The sequence below is a fragment of the Nuphar pumila genome, chromosome 9 (genome assembly GCF_984573655.1).
Source record: "Nuphar pumila chromosome 9, dmNupPumi1.hap1.1, whole genome shotgun sequence".
NCBI lineage: Eukaryota > Viridiplantae > Streptophyta > Magnoliopsida > Nymphaeales > Nymphaeaceae > Nuphar > Nuphar pumila.
Genome location: NC_143257.1, coordinates 122,747,040 through 122,763,639, shown reverse-complemented (window position 1 = coordinate 122,763,639; position 16,600 = coordinate 122,747,040). Strand labels below are relative to the sequence as shown.

General features: G+C 41.4%; 2 protein-coding genes and 1 long non-coding RNA gene across 3 annotated transcripts; 2 read left to right on the top strand and 1 right to left on the bottom strand.

The window, feature by feature from the left end:
- Positions 1-238: 238 nt before the first annotated feature.
- LOC149829205 (protein OSB1, mitochondrial-like) lies at positions 239-6,043 on the top strand. The gene is made up of 5 exons (XM_090017972.1): positions 239-619; positions 4,909-5,047; positions 5,137-5,218; positions 5,324-5,430; positions 5,607-6,043. Exons 1-5 carry the CDS (start codon positions 255-257, stop codon positions 5,793-5,795), a joined length of 882 nt encoding a protein of 293 aa, XP_089874098.1. The 5' UTR covers positions 239-254; the 3' UTR covers positions 5,796-6,043.
- Positions 6,044-6,934: 891 nt separating this feature from the next.
- LOC149829204 (pentatricopeptide repeat-containing protein At1g08070, chloroplastic-like) lies at positions 6,935-7,631 on the bottom strand. Its single transcript, XM_090017221.1, has 2 exons — positions 7,411-7,631; positions 6,935-7,301 (listed from the first exon to the last, which is right to left on the bottom strand). The coding sequence occupies exons 1-2, from the start codon at positions 7,629-7,631 to the stop codon at positions 6,935-6,937; spliced, it is 588 nt and encodes a 195-aa protein (XP_089873347.1).
- A 5,666-nt stretch (positions 7,632-13,297) lies between these two features.
- On the top strand, positions 13,298-15,004 carry LOC149829203 (uncharacterized). Its single transcript, XR_016434214.1, has 2 exons — positions 13,298-13,592; positions 14,376-15,004. It is a non-coding gene; the product is annotated as an uncharacterized LOC149829203 (long non-coding RNA).
- Positions 15,005-16,600: the final 1,596 nt, after the last annotated feature.

Sequence of the window (16,600 nt, the reverse complement as noted above, 5' to 3'; positions counted from 1 at the left end):
ATAGCTGAGTCCAGTTGGATCCTGCCCGATAGCCCGTGGGATGACTCGGGCCCGTCCCATGTATATAACGTGCCAGGTTTTGGCCCGTTAACTAATGGGCCAGGGCCTAAAAACTTGACCCAAATCCGGCCCATGGCTGGCCGGGTCGGTTTGGCCCATCTGGTCGCCAGGCCCGTTGCCCACCCCTAATTTCTCTCCCTTTAAACCCCCAATCCCCGTCTCTGAGCTCATTTGAGAGAGAGAGAGAGAGAGAGATGGCCTCCTTGTTTCAACTCGTCCCTCCTGCCATACCTACAAATACCCATCAAAGAAACCATCATCCCGTCTCACCCATGAATCCCAACTCCACCATCTCTCTGAGCTTCCTTACACAGAAGAAGAAATTAGGGTTTCCCCGCCCTCTCCTGAAATGCTCCCCCCGGTGCACCACCGACTTCGTGCAGGAAGAGCGGGTGGTCTACCCGAGACCATCCGAAATCCCGTGGCAGAAGGAGCTCGCCAATTCCGTCAATCTCATCGGCGTCGTCGGGACGCCTCTTCAAATCAAGCACTTGGATAGTGGGAAGGTTCTTGCTTGGACTCGGCTCGGCGTCAAAAAGTCTGCCACCGAGACTCTGTGGTAAGAGGTTCGAGTGGAATTCTGCACTAGTGGTTGCTTTTCTGTATACCCATTTGGGAAAATTGTGAAAATTTTCTGTTCCTGAATGGCTTGTTTCTGTTTTCTATCCGTAATTTGATTTTGGGGTTGCTTTAAACTTATTAACTCTCCTTGGCGAATGAAATTGAATAAATTTCCATATTGGTTTAACCATAAGCTTCGGATAAGTTGCTCTTTAGCTTATTTTTATTATAATTAAGGCGCTTGGCATATTTGAGGATTTTAATGTTATTATTGTACGGAAGGATTCTCAAATTCTGGTTGCCCATTTATTCGATGCTATTCTATTAGTTGTTGACAATCCTGATGTTGTCTTTCTTTCTTTCTCTTTCTTTTTACGTTTTTGGTTAGTGAAGAATTGCTTCATTGAAGTATGCTGTGGGAGTTCTTACTTGATAAAGTTTGAATAAAAGGCCTGATGCAAAATATATAACATCATTGGCAGACTTCAGCCTCCTTAGTCACAATGAACTCGCTAGATATGGAGTTACCTTAGTGGGGATTGAATAAATGCCACAAACCCTCACCTACCATTTCAGGTGTTTGGAAATCTGGATTCGGGAGATGGGAGTGACAATGGAGAGTGGAGATAACAGTGGAGAAGGTCTCTTTTCAATTTCATCCTAACAAGGACTCTACTCCCATCACCACTCTCATCTCCTCTCCAAATCAGGCTCCCGAACATAGTCTTACTTTGTACATGTAAGATTGTTACAACTCTATATTTATTTGCCAAATATCATGGTATATTATGAAATATTCAGTTAATATGATATTTTGAATTTTCTAAAAGGGCCATAACCGGTGTCATTGGGGAGGTGACATTACGGGGCTGGTCCTAACGTTTTGCCTTTTTGCAAGCCCATAGGACTCAAACCAGCATCTACATGCTGACAGCCTGAGCACTTGCCATTGCACCAGGCAACGCCTCTCACAATTTTTTTAAAAAATTTAAAATATTTATTATTATTATTATTATTCAAAAAAATCCCAAAAATTTTTGCAAGAAAAAAAACACTTATTTGAGAACAGTTTCTTGACAAGTATAGACAATTTATTGAGGAGAATACCTGATCTGTGTCTGCAAAATATTGGTAGTACACTGTAAATGGTAAATATTGCTAAGGAGGTATTGGGTGAGTCTAAAGGCGGTGCACCACTAGGTAAGGATACATCATGGTGGAACGAGGATGTCAAATTAGCTATTAAGGTTAAAAGAGAGTGTTATAGAAATCTTAGTAAGAGTCGTGATAATGAGAATTTGGAGAAGTATATGATAGCAAAGAAGGAAGCTAAAAAAGTTGTTCGAAACGCGAGGGCTAAGGTATATAAGGAGGTTTATGACAAGTTGGATACCAAAGAAGGCGAGAAGGATATTTATAGGCTTGCAAAGATGAGAGATAGGAAATCGAAGGATTTGGGTATGGTTAGATGTATCAAAGATGAAACGCAAAGGGTTTTAGTCAAAGATGAGGAGATTAAGGAGAGATGGAAAGATTATTTTGATAAGCTATTTAATGATAGTCATGCTCAAGATCTTGGAGACTTCTCCATTCCTTTTCATGAGATAAATCGTGACTTCATGCGCAAGATTCAAAAGAAAGAAATTGCAGAGGCTTTGAAGAAAATGAAATCAAGAAGGGCAGTTGGCCCAGATGGTATACCTATCGAGGCTTGGAAATGCTTGGGAGAGAAAGGTTTAGAATGGTTGACAAATCTTTTTAACTTGATTTGGCGAACAAATAAGATGCCTAATGAGTGGAGGAAGAGTACTTTGGTGCCTTTATATAAGAATAAGGGTGATATACAAGATTGCACAAACTATCGTGGTATAAAACTCATGAGTCATACTATGAAACTTTGGGAGAGGGTGATTGAGTCTAGGTTGAGGAAGGTTGTCATGATATCGGAGAATCAATTTGGTTTTATGCCTGGAAGATCAACTATGGAAGCTATACATCTTCTTAGACAACTTATTGAAAGATATAGAGAGAGGAACAAAGATTTGCATATGGTTTTTATTGATTTAGAGAAGGCATACGATAGAGTACCTAGGGACGTTCTCTGGTGGACAATGATGAAGAAAGGTGTTTCTCTCAAGTACATTAGTATAATTAAAGATATGTATGAAGGAGTAGTAACCAATGTCCGCACTTGTGGAGGGGTGACAACCAATTTTCCGATAACGGTTGGGTTACATCAAGGATCTGCTTTAAGCCCTTTCCTATTTGCGATAGTGATGGATGAGCTTACGAGATCAATTCAAGAAAATGTACCGTGGTGTATGTTGTTTGCTGATGATATTGTTTTGATTGATGAGTCTAGAGCTGGGGTTAATGCTAAGTTAGAATTATGGAGACAGACATTGGAAGCTAGAGGTTTTAAGTTGAGTAAGAGTAAGACTGAATATATGGAATGTCGGTTTAGTAAGCAACGAAGTAGGGATGGGAGTGTAGTGAAGCTTGGTGAGCAAGATATACCGGTGAATGATTATTTCAAATATTTGGGATCCATCATTCAAAAGTATGGAGAAATTGATGGAGATGTAAATCATAGGATAAAGGTTGGGTGGATGAAATGGAAAAGTGCTACTGGAGTGCTGTGCGATCGTAGAATGCCATTGCGGTTGAAGGGAAAGTTTTATAGGACGACTATTAGACCCGCTTTACTATATGGTACGGAATGTTGGGCTGCCAAGAGACATCATATTCAAAAAATGAGTGTAGCTGAGATGCGGATGCTTAGATGGATGTGTGGAAATACAATAAAAGATAAGATTCGGAACGAAGAGATACGTAAGAAGGTAGGTGTTGCACCCATTGAAAATAAGATGCGAGAGAATCGTTTACGGTGGTTTGGACATATTCGGCGAAGGCCTAATGATGCTCCAGTTAGAAGGTTGGAGAAATGGGAAAATATATTAGTTAAAAGAGGTCGGGGTAGGCCTAGGAAGACTTGGATGGAGATGATAGGAAAGGATATGAATGCTTTGAACCTCACCGAGGACATGGCGTTGGATAGAAATGATTGGAGGAAAAGGATTCATGTGGAAGACCCAAAATGAATTTCTTTTTTGGTTCATATCGCTGACCCCAATTGTTTTGGGATGAAGGCGTAGTTGTTGTTGTTGTTGTTGTACTGTAAATGGTAAATACCTTCTTGAAGGAAGAACCAGACATTCCAAAACCTCTAAATGTTTCTATCCATGTTCAAATTTCGAAGTACATTAACATATAAATTTAGAGCCCAAAATAACATATAAATGTGTGTTTCACTCTAGGTTAGTTAAACCAACTTGCAATTGTAGCCATCAAATTCTATGCTGTGTCATCTATGAATTAGTAAGCAGCATTCAGTAGCATTGTCTCTGTTTAAGCTGATGACATCAAAGATGCAGCTTGATGAATAATAAGGCCTATGGTACTACATACACAATCATAATGCATGTGATTGACAACTCTGTTTCTTCAAGGACAACATGGTGTCTTTGGTCAAACAATTGTGAAGCATAGTCACCTATATCATTCAAGGTAATTTCTCGGCAAGGGTTTTCTTGGAGATATTTTTAAAAGGTGGAAAATCTGAGAAGCTTAAAAATTTGAAAAAATATAAATAATAGTAAGAAAGAATAGGTTTTCTACTATTTTTCTTACAAAAATACAAAGAAAAAAATTGCAAAAATATCATGAGATTTTCCCGATATTATCGTCTACTTTAAAATATCAGAAGTTTCTCGCGATATTTTCAAAATATCGCCGATATCTGTGGCTATGTGTTTTCAAACTTATTTCAAAATCACTTGGAAAAATCCAAAAATTTTGAAACAAAAGATTTTGTTTGATCCTGCCTGCATACACTATGTTGTGAAGTCAATCAAAGAAACAACACAGGCATAACTAAATGTCATCTTGTGGGGTAGAAAGTGGGATGAGAATCAGAATCAGAGGAATGTAAGGAAGCCTGTTAACTGACATAAAAAGTTTTGGTGTATGGATCAAATCACTAATTTTTCGTTCAACCTCATTGTTTCACTATGTGTGTGTGTGTGTGTCTCAGTAAATAACATGTTCTTTTCTATCCTTTGAAGTTCCTATCTAGCATGTCAGCTTGTTACAAAATCATTTTCTTGAACAATAGACCATATAGAAAAGGAAATAATCTGCGTAACAAGGAAATGAGAACGACACCATCAGTTTAGTTTCTGCTAATGAGCTGCATAGACAGTTTGCTCAGCTTTAGTACTTCTGCAGGATAGGTCTGACATTTTGGAATGAGTTGGCACATGTGGCTTTTCAGCATGTAGAAAAAGGCCATAGAATCTATGTATCTGGCAGGCTTGTATCTGATGTTGTCAATGGAGATAATGATAAACCTCAGACATACTATAAGGTTTTGTTCTACTTTTTGCTATCTTTCATCTCCTCATCACATTTGATCTCTATCTGTATGTACTCTTAAAGATGTTGCATCTGGCATAGGTGGTGGTTAATCAGCTGAATTTTGTTGAAAAGAGCACACCTTCATCATTATATGAATCAGAGACCAACCCCATGAACTTGGGTAGATGCCTTTCCTTGCCCTTGGAACCTTCCTTTTATCAATTTATGGCAAGGTTTGAACTTGTACTTTTGTTGCCTATTCATGTTCTTTGTTACTGTCTTGCAGGTGAAAGGTATGGTACCTATTCTGGGAGTAATGTAGGTTCAACTCAAGAGCTATGGCAAGCATTTTTCGCCAACCCCGTTGAGTGGTGGGATAACAGGAAAAATAAGGTAGTTGCTCATGTGTTTTACATGTTTCTTTGATTATGTGTCTATGCCGACATTTATGCGTGGTATACCATAATGGTGCATGCTGGAAGCTCTATCCCTGACCATTCTCTTTGTACTATTCTTTCATGCATAACTTGAATAATTTCCTAATCTGGTCCTGCTATGGAAATTTGCAGAGGAATCCTAAGTACCCAGATTTCAAGCACAAGGACACTGGGGAAGCTTTGTGGATTGAAGGGCGGAACAATCCTCCATGGGTTAAGTCGCAGCTGGCTATCATTGACTCAAAAATGCAGTCTCTCCAAGAAAATGAATCGAATATGGGGGTTTCATTCTCATCCAGCAACAGCTTCCGGCCTTTCTAATTTACTGGGAGCTTTTCTTCTCACTTTTGTTCTTGTGGTTACAAAAATCAATTAGATACAGAGGTGATTTTTCCAGAAGGTATTTGTGAGGGAGCTCAGATGGGTGCATTTTTGGTCTGCGTGGTTGTATATACCGTCATCTTAAATCGTTAAGCAGTCTTAGTCCTGTTGTCACCAGTTTCATTGGTGCCATACTTTTGTGTAAATCTTTAATTTTGTTTTATTGTATGGAAATGCTGGGTTATGAATCTACATCGTACATTTCCTGTTTCATCTACACACCATACCAAATCTACATCGTACATTTCCTGATTTTGTCAAAACATGGAAATCCTGTTTCATCTACACTCCAAACCACCTGGCTAGGCTTATAGATGTTGCCAATCATGGCCTTTAGAATCACTTCTGATCTTGAGTCTTAATATGATTCAGTTGTGCTAAACTCACCAATAATCGTTGCATGAATATGATCCAGCTACAAACTCTGAGGTTCTTCACCATCAGTATGGTCTCTCCAGCATTTGAGTTGATCAGCCCAAAAGCAATTGCCAACTTTTAGCTGTGCCGAGCAAGCACATTTTCTTTCTCTTCATCCAAGTCCAGAAGCACCTTTGATGTGTTTGGCTTATAACCCACCCTCTAATCTCTTACCAATTTCATCCAACATAAGGTAGATTTCTTTTGTTTGTGGGTGTGTCTTATCTCCAACTATAAACTCATGAATCAGGCCATCCATTTCTATGAATGTACAACCAGGAGGCTTCTTCACTCCCAAATTTTTCATCATCTTCCTCACCCAGACTGCATCTTCCCACTGACCAGCCGAGCAGTACATGTTTGATTGGAAAACATATATGCCACTGTTTAATGGGTCTAGTTCGGTAAGTCGTTTCCCAAACATCCACAGCCAGCTCCACATTGCCATGAACCTGGCAACCTCCAAGCAGAGCTCCCCAAACAAAACAAACCTGTCTGGCTCAACTGGCATCCCCTCTATAAATTCTTTTGCTTCTTGAAGTAGCCCAGCACGGCCGAGGAGATCAACCATGCATGCATAGTGTTCCATATCAGGCACAAGGCCATACTCGCTGTTCCTTGCCTTAAAAAGCCTACGCCCTTAGTTAACTAAGCCTGCATGACTACATGCACATAGGACCCCCACAAATGTGACCTAATTGGGCTTGACCTCCGCAATTTGCATTGTACGAAACTGCTCCAGAGCATCTCTGCCATGCCCGTGCAAAACCAACCCTGTGATCATTGCAGTCCACACTGATACATCCTGCTTCAATGCTTCCACACTTTGAATACATATCTATGAGTGCAGCCACCACAAACTCATCGACCGTGATCTTGTTCCTCTCCAAGTAAACATGTGCCCACATTCCGTGTTGAAGTGCACCCAAATCAGCACAAGCAGAAAGCACACTGAGCATGGTGACCTCATTGGGTTTAACTTCAGCCATCAACATATCCTCAAACAGATTCAGAGTCTCCTTGCTCATCCTGCTTTGGGCATACCCAGCCAGCATAGCATTCCAGGTCACTAAGTTTCTCATGAGGCATTTCATCGAAAACTTTCCTCGAGGCTCCCAAACAGCCACATTTTGCATACATATCAACCAGAGCAGTTTGTAGGACCACTTCAAGCTTCAGCCTACTCTCCATAATCCATGAATGAACTCGCCGCCCTGTCTCCAAATTCCCCGCTTGCTCACAGGCCTTCAACACAGTGACCATCGTGACCTCATCCGGCTCTACACCCGCACCCACCATCCTCTCAAACATATCAAGCGCCTGCGCGTAATCTCGAGACTGCACGCAGCAATTGATCATGGTGTTCCAGCAGACCAAGTGCCTCTGAGGTATTTCTTCAAACACTTGTCTCGCAGCCGCCCGATCCCCACAACAAGAGTAAAGATGAATCAACGCATTCTGAATAAAACCATCTTCCCCGAGCCCGACCGCGATCGCCCGGCCATGAATCTCCCGACCCTGGTCGAGCGATCCCGATCGGGCGCACGCCTTGATCAGGAAGGTGAAAGTGTGGTGGTCGAATCCGGCGCCAGACTCCTGAATTTCTCGAAAAAAGTCGATGGCGAGCTTAGGGGAGACACTGCCGGCGTAGCCGCGGATGAAGGTGTTGGGGTGCTGAATTTGGGAGGGCGTAGTCGAGGCTGCCGTGCGGCGACATGGCGCAGAAGGCGACGACGCGGCTGATGGGGAAGGTGAGGGAGGAGAGGTGGTGCCTGATCATGTGGGCGTGGATCATTTTGAGGGTCCTCATGTCTCTGCATCTCTCTAGCAGGAGGCATGGGTGGTGGGAGATGGAGATGGCTGAGGTGTTCCATTTGGGGGTGAGCTCAGGTGGTGGTGGGAAGTGCAGCAGCATGGTTGTTAGAGAGAGAGCTGGGCGGTGTGATTGGATGATTTTGCAGAGACCAAGATTTGGCATTGAGGGATTCTCATGATCTGCATCACCACCACCATCATCAATCCCATCATTGGTGAGAGCTAGATTGGGATTTAAGGTAGCTCAGGTGGGCGTGGAAGAGTGTGCAATGCAGTGCAGCAGAACGAGGGTTGTGACCAAAATTTGGTGACCATATTCGTAGTAGTGGCGGGCTACTGTTAACCCAAGAGTGGGTATATATTTGCTGGGATAATGTTTACTACAGTTTACATTTACAACTCATTTGGCAAACAGCATTTTTCTTTTCTTTTATTTTCTTTTCCTCACATCTAATACCATAGATGTGGTCTACATATTTTTATTAGTGGTAGCTGACTTTTGTATTGATGAAATCTGATCCGTATAGAAGTTTTTCTGGCGATTAAAAAATCAACTCTAAATGCATCAATTTTTTCCACTTTAAAACTTTTTTTCTGTCAAGAAAACATGACCCAAGGATTGATTCATACTAAATAGAGCATGCTGAACACATCTATGAGGTTAGATTGAGTCAAAACAACTCGAGATTCAACACGATTATAGCAAATCTATATCCATATTTGCTGCAGTCAATTGTACCTATAATCTAGTTGGGATCTTGCAATTGCAGTCTTTTTTTACTCAATCTAAACTTATAGATATGTTCAAGATGGTTAATTTAATGGGAATCGACCCTCTGAATAATGTTTTTTCTATGAAGAAGATTTTTTAGTGGGAAAGATTGGTGTATTTACAAATTATCGTTTTTTGTATCACTGGAAAAACCTGTACACAGGTTGGATTCAAGTAACTCAAAAACTGGGTTCATAGTAAAAACAATATATAAATCACATCTATACAGTTAGATTTAGCAAAAAATGAAAAGAAGAAGAATGAGCTTTGCTAGATTGATTGTAGCAAAAGATTAATTCCCCAAGAGTGCCTCTCTCTCTCTCTCTCTCTCTCTCTCTATATATATATATATATATATATATATATATATAGAGAGAGAGAGAGAGAGAGAGAGAGAGAGAGAGAGAGAGAGAGAGAGAGAGAGAGAATGTTATCTCATTTTGACCTTCTTTTGTGAGCACTCTTTTGCGTTGTTCTTAATATACGTGAATTCAACTGGAAAAGACTATAGGTGGACACTGGCATCTCTCTCTCTCACATGCACGAGTGCAGGAATATAAATGGCGCCTTAGGCATTCTCTTGCATTTCTAGTTTTGGGGTGGTTGGTGTCGCTAGGTCCAATGACTTCGAGCTTTGCTAGTTTTGGCCAAGCTAACTTTGACAAGTAAAAACTAGGACTGCACTCTGGCTCAAACACGGCTAGTAAAAAAACTAACTATTCAAGCTCTCGAGCTTGAACAGCATTTGTTCTAAGCTTGGCTTGGCTCGAGCTGAACCTCTTTATTTCAAAAAGTTTGTTGAAATCAACATAACCCTTATTGGGATTATTGAGATTGAAACTCAAATCTTTTGAGTAAAAGTCCAACGCCTTTCCTGTGGGCAAAAACCTTTTTTATTGTTACATTTGTCAACAAAATATTTACTTATAATAAATCTAAACACATTAACTATGTGAACTGAGCTTAATGGGGCTAATCAATCTTAACTGAGTTTCATTGCCTATTCAAGCTTGATTCATTTATGTGTATCGAGCTTAACGAGTTTTGTATGTTGGTTAACTTTAATCCAACTCAACGGCGAGCTGTTCAGCCTGTTTCTAAACAACATATTTAAGATTAATTTTGAGTTGCTCACCTTCAATCACATAATATGATTCATTCACAAAGTTGATGAGGTCCTAACGGTATATAACAGACTCGATTTAAAAGCACCATAACAGATAGTTGTTTCAATCAAGTTTGACGGACACCGACCAGGAAAACACATTTCATTGTATGGCGAAGTTATGAACCAGGGATTTGACTTATGTCCACTATGGGGTCTCTCTTTTGTTTTTCACACTCCTGAGAGAGGGTCTGTACCCTTTTATTCATGTGCCCAAAGATTACACATTTTTTAGACTTCTCCCTGCATATATGGAAACCCAATTATAGCCAGACTCCTTATGATTACAAGTTTCTTTTTACAAGTCTTCTTTTTGGAAGAAGAGCAACTACTCACATGAGAGACCTGATTGGGATCCTTATTTTCAACATTTGGATCCACCTCTACGTGTGAACTTATGTGCTGGAGATCCTGTGCAGCACGTCCAGGACCTGGATCTGGATCTTGTACAAATCTTGGATCAGGATCTCCCTTCACACCGTGGACGCGTGCGTTCTGTGCATCAAACGCCCCCTTATTTTTCATCATCTTGCTCATCTTCACCGTATCTTCCCACCGTCCAGCCGAGCGGTACATGTTTGATTGGAGAACATACACACCACTTTTTGATGGGTCTAGTTCGATAAGCTATTTCCCAACATCCACACATTGCCTATGAACCTGGCAACCTCCAAGCAGAGCTCCCCACACAAACCTGTCTTGCTCCCCTGGCATTCCATCTATAAATTCTTTTGCCTTTTGAAGTAGCCCAGCATGGCCAAGTAGATCAACCATGGACGACGCACGCGTGATGATCCATATCAGGCACAAGGCGATAACCACTGCCCATTGACTACACCATTAGTTAACTAAGCCTGCATAACTACATGCACAATTGCACATGTTCCCCCCATAAATGTGACCTTATTGGGCTTGACCCTGCAATTTGCATTGCACGAAACTGCTCCAAAGAATCACTGCTTTGGCCATCCTGCCATGCATAGACAAGCATGTGATCATTGCAATCGACACAGATACATCCTGTTTCGATGTCTTTGCATATACCTTTTATGTATTGTCGATGATTCCACAATTTGATTACAGCAAATCCAAGAATGCAGTCACCACAAACTCATCGACGGTGATCTTGTTCCTCTCCAAGTAAACAAGTGCCCACATTCTGTAACACCCCGATCTGGGACCTCAGGAGTCCGAGTTCGGTTGGTATTACTTCCCAGAGGGAAGAGTGCAAAGATTACACAGTGAAAACGTGGCTAAAAAAAAAAAACTTTTTATTTTATTTCATAATAAAACTTTTTCTTACATTGATCATCATTCATAACATAGAAAAGCAATTACAATTTATTCTCAATGACAAGGAAAGTAAAAGTATACCACTGCTCTGCTGAAGACTGAAAAGAGAACTGGTCACAAGCGACTGATTTAATACCTGGCACCTACAGTTGTAATTAAACACAAATGGGGGTGAGTCTACAACCCAGTAAGAGATAATCATAAGTAAATAAACAATAATTTACAACTGTAGTGGGCTCTAAGCCCCTAGTCTTATTTTAATTCTCGACACACCACACATGTTTGTATATTTTAATTTCCCCCATTATCATTCTCAAAAACTCTTTCTCTCTCTACTATCAATAGGCTGGCTATACCGGTAATAGCCATCTATGGGCGTAGCAACCCTGTAGAACACCCCAATTCTACGTGTTGGCCAGACTATGAACCATACACTCCCAGTGGTCCCCAGACCACCAGGCACTGCAGTGAACCACCACGGGGACCCCACCGGTAGCTAGCCGGGAGGTCAAGCTCTCAATCTCGGCATGGTTCATGCTACATCCTAACCATGATGGTTATTAACCATCCATGGTCCTCTAGAGTCTCAACCCAGTGTGAGTGAAATCCTAAGTCATAACTAAGTTCACACATTGAACAATATTCTCAAATTCAAAATTCACTCGTTCCCTCACGAGTGGTGTCATGACTAATCACAACAATCTCATTCTCAATCCCATGATGACGTTAGGACTCACACCGCTCTCACTTAGCACGCAATGATGTAGTGTCTCTACATCATTAAATCACCGGCGGCCCACTCTCCATGGTGGCTGCACTCTGGCCGCGAACCAGGTAGCCCTTGCCACAGGTCGCCACTTCCGGGATTTAAGGGGTACTGCATGCTGAACTCTAAATATCCATTCACACCACATGAATGAATTAAATGAGACTCTAATCTAACTCAATTTCATCACAATGCATGATATAAATGCTCAATTAACATGCAATCATAAACACAATCTCTTTCTATCATGCATGACATATTAACCCTAACATGCATCTCAGAATAAACATGTATTTAAAGTAACTCACAATTGTCAAGCATGAATTTTATGCATGTCATGGTCTAACTCAAAGCTATCATGCTAATCACATAACCTCTATAGCACTACGATAACAAGCAACGTGTAAAGGGTTTATTCACATCTAAAATTACTTATAGCATCCCTTACCTCAAGTGCGAATCTGTACTTTCACCAAGAGTGAGTCTCAAGATGCTCTAACAGTAGGATCTGGTAATTAAAGCAATATATTTGAATTAATCACAAAACCTCTTACTAAAATTACCAAAATACCCTTCCCGAATCTTATTAAAGAAACCACGGTTTCTGTATTACTATTTTGACTGAAGTTCATAGACCAATGGATTCCTCTTTTTAATGCGAATCCAACGCACCAAACCTCGCTCGATTCCGAGTTCGGAGTGCGAAGATATGTCCATTTTACTGAAATGGATCTCACGGATCCAAATGGATCTCTTGGTACATTTCGGATTTCGGGCCAATCCGAGACTACTTTCTGATCCAACTCTGATCTGGATCCAAACCCTGTCTGTTTGGATTCAGATCCTTCTCATAACTGAATCCAAAACTGCTCGTCGGATCCAGAAAGTCTGATTGGGTCTGAACCGGTTCGACCCAGACCGGTTTACCCAATAGGTTCGGGTCTGAACCGGTTCGACCTGAACCGGTCCATCAAACCGGTTTGGGTCTGAACCGGTTTGACCCGACTCGGTTTACCCAACAGGTTGGGTCTGAACCGGTTCGACCCGAACCGGTTCACCCCAAACAAAATTTTTTTTTAAGGGACTCGGTCTGGGCACGACCCAGACCGGATGGCTCGGTCTGGGTCGCACCCAGACCGACCCGGTTCGGTCCGGGGGTCCCCTCGATAAAAAGGGGCGGAAGGGGCTGTGCCCCTTCCGAAAACAGTGGCAGAGGGTCGGCCCCTGCCGACCCTTTCTCTGCATCCACCCACCTGGGTCGGCATCCGGGGCCGACCATCGGTGTTGGTCGGTCGCCGGATGCCGGCCATCGGTGTTGGTCGGTCGCCGAATGCCGGCCGCCACAGAGCCGGCCGACCTCCCCCCTTTCTCTCCACCTCTGTGACTTTTTTTTTTTACTGTAACTCGCCGGCAGCCATGGCTGCCGGCCCTCTGAGCTCTTAATAGGAAGAAAGGACGAAGAAGATGAAGGGCTTACCTTGCTGCTGTCGCCGCCGCCGCCGCCGTCAGGTAAGTCTTCCTCTCTCTCTCTCTCTCGCTCCCCCTTCACTCTCTGTCTCACTCCCTCTGCCGCTCGTTTGGTGCGGTGGAGGGAGGCTGCGTGAGGGTTTATAACCCTCACGCAGGGTGAGGATAACCCTCACCCCCCCCCCCCCGCGGATATCGGGGGGTGAGGCTTATCCTACCCCTTCCATTACGCGGTTTCCCCTGTGGGGAAACCACAGTTACCAATTTTTTTTTTTTTTAAACTCATCCCCTCCGGTGACTTTGCCGGAGGGGGTTTTACACATTCCTTGCTGCAGTGCATCCAAATCAGCACAAGCAGACAGAACACTGAGCAAGGTGACCTCAATTGGTTTAGCCTTAGCCATCAACATTTCCTCAACAGGCTCAGAGTTTCCTTGCTCATCCGGCTTTGGACATACCCAGCCAACAACATATTCCAAGTCGCCAAATTTCAGAGGCATTTCGCCGAAGAGTTTCATTAAGGCTGCAAAACAGCGACATTTCGTATACATATCAACCAGAGCAGCCTGTAGGATCACTCCAAGCTTCAGCTTACTCTCCATAATCCATGAATCAACCCGCTACCCATATCTCCAAATTCCTTGATTCCGCACAGGCTGTCAACACTGTGACCGTCAAGACCTCATCCGGTTCTACACCCGCACCCACTATCCTCTCAAACATATCAAGCGCATGCACAGTCTTGAGATTGCACACAACAATTGATCATGGTATTCCAGCAGACCAAGTCTCTCTGAGACATTTTGTCAAACATTTGTCTCGCAGTTGCCTGATCCCCACAAGAATACATACGAATCAACACATTCTGAATAAAACCATCTTTGTCAAGCCTGACTGCGATCGCCTGGCCATGAATTTCCTGCCCGGCTCTTGTGGATCCCAATTGGGCGCACATCCTGATTAGGAAGGTGAAAGTGTGTAGGTGCTGCTCTCCTGAATTTCTCAGGAAAGGTAGATAGCGAGCTTAGGGGAGGCGCTACCGGCGTAGCTGAGGATGATGGTCTTGCTGATGAAGGTGTTGGAGCGCGAAATCCCAGAAGATGAGGCAAGCATAGTTAGAAGCTGCCATGTGGCACGACTTGGCTGATGCTAAAACATATTCGGTCTTTCATTACGTGGAACCCTTTGGGTCTGATATAAAATGTAGCTCTGGTCTTCATTACCTAAAACCCAATCATTATTCTTCTACTTTGGACTCTACCCAAACCCATGAGTACCCCCTAAGAGAGAGAGAGAGGACTTGGGCTACATTGCTTGTAATTGGGCATGCATGCGTGCACCTGCGCACACACGTACACATGACAATGTACCTATATGTATAGGGGTATTTTAGTCTTTTATTCATGTAAAAGTATAATGGTTTTGTACATATATTTTTCCTTTTTCTTCTCGTATTTATTTTTATTTGAGTATGTAATTTAGATTTAGGGTTTGGGCATTTTAGTCAATAGGCTAGAGCAGTTGGGATCTCCCCCAACGACTATATATCTAGTTATTAGGGAGATCCCAATGGCTGCATGGTCTCTCCTTTGTTGTAACCCCTCTCTAATGCATGCTTTTTCAAGGCATTTGTCAACAAAAAAAATCCTATATTTTCAAGTGTGTGTTGTGCCCATAAGTGATTGATTTGTGTATTATTTATCTACCCATAAGTGGTCATTGTATTTATACTTGCCCATAAGATCAACTCTTGGTGTTTGTTATTTGGTATGAGAGTAAGTGCTCTATTGCTCATTTTGGAGATATCTAAAGTCTTGTGATGGATCATAAAGATTGGATAGAGCTTCGATAAGCATGCCTATAGTCTTGAATATTGGATATGCTATTGGTTGTTTTAAAGATTGTGGAGCTTTTGTCGTAACATCTATTCAAGTACCTACAATTCTAAATATTTTCTTTATCTAGCCTCTTCTCTTTTATGACCCCACAAGGAGGTGTCGGTGGTTCCAATTAAATTTGATGAAAATAACTATAATTGTAAGTCACCGCCGTCAAAAGAATTTTGATCGGCTTTTAGGAATATGTTGATGGTTTCACAATGAAACTATAATCTGTTTTGACAAAGACTACTAATAAAAAAGATGAAACTACAAAGAAGAAAGAGAAAGCTTTTTTGAGCTATAAAAAAATTATGAAAGAATGAGAAATTAGATATGCAAAGGTCTTTTTCTTATTTATAAAACTATCAGTGAAGATACTTGTGAGAACCGATTGTAGTTTGAAAGAGACGATGAATCTTGGCTCTTTATCAAACAAACATATATTCAAAGTGATGCCACATATAGATGAGAATTACAAGACAAAATTCATAATTGTAAGCTAGGATAATAAAATGTGAGGGTAATATAAGACTTTAAAAAGGTTGTGTGATCAAATGGCAAGATAGAGCCCATTTAAAATACTCCTAATGATGCCCAACAAAAAAAGAAACAAATTATTAATGAACAATTCTTTCAACTTATAAGGGGTCTAAGATATGAATTTGAACAAATAAGAAGTAACATTCTTCATAAAAAGCAAGAGAAACTTTCATATATTCATAAAGTTTTGGCTCAAGTTTGCAAGAAAGAGATAAGATTAAAGTCTGTAACTGAATCAAAGAAGTCCATGAATAATGCCTTAGTTGTGTTAAGATCGGGGCAAACTCTCATTTGTATAGGCCTCCTCATTTTTACAAAAATAATTTTGAAAAACCTCATGTTTTATGAAAAAAAAGTTGGAAATAAAAAACCCATTATTGTATGTCATAACCGTGGAGAATCTAGACACATTAAGCCATATTGTCTATAATTTAAAACTAAAGAGGAAAAGAAAGTTGATTCAGTTGGTACTTCTCAAGTCGACAAAGAAACTCCAAGCAAATCAATAGAGAACATGTCGTTATCTCAATTAATGAAAGTCTTGCAACCCCGCCTCAAAAGTTCCTCCATAACTAGATCTGGTATAACTCACCGAATTATAGATTCTGATGATTCATTTCATATGACTTA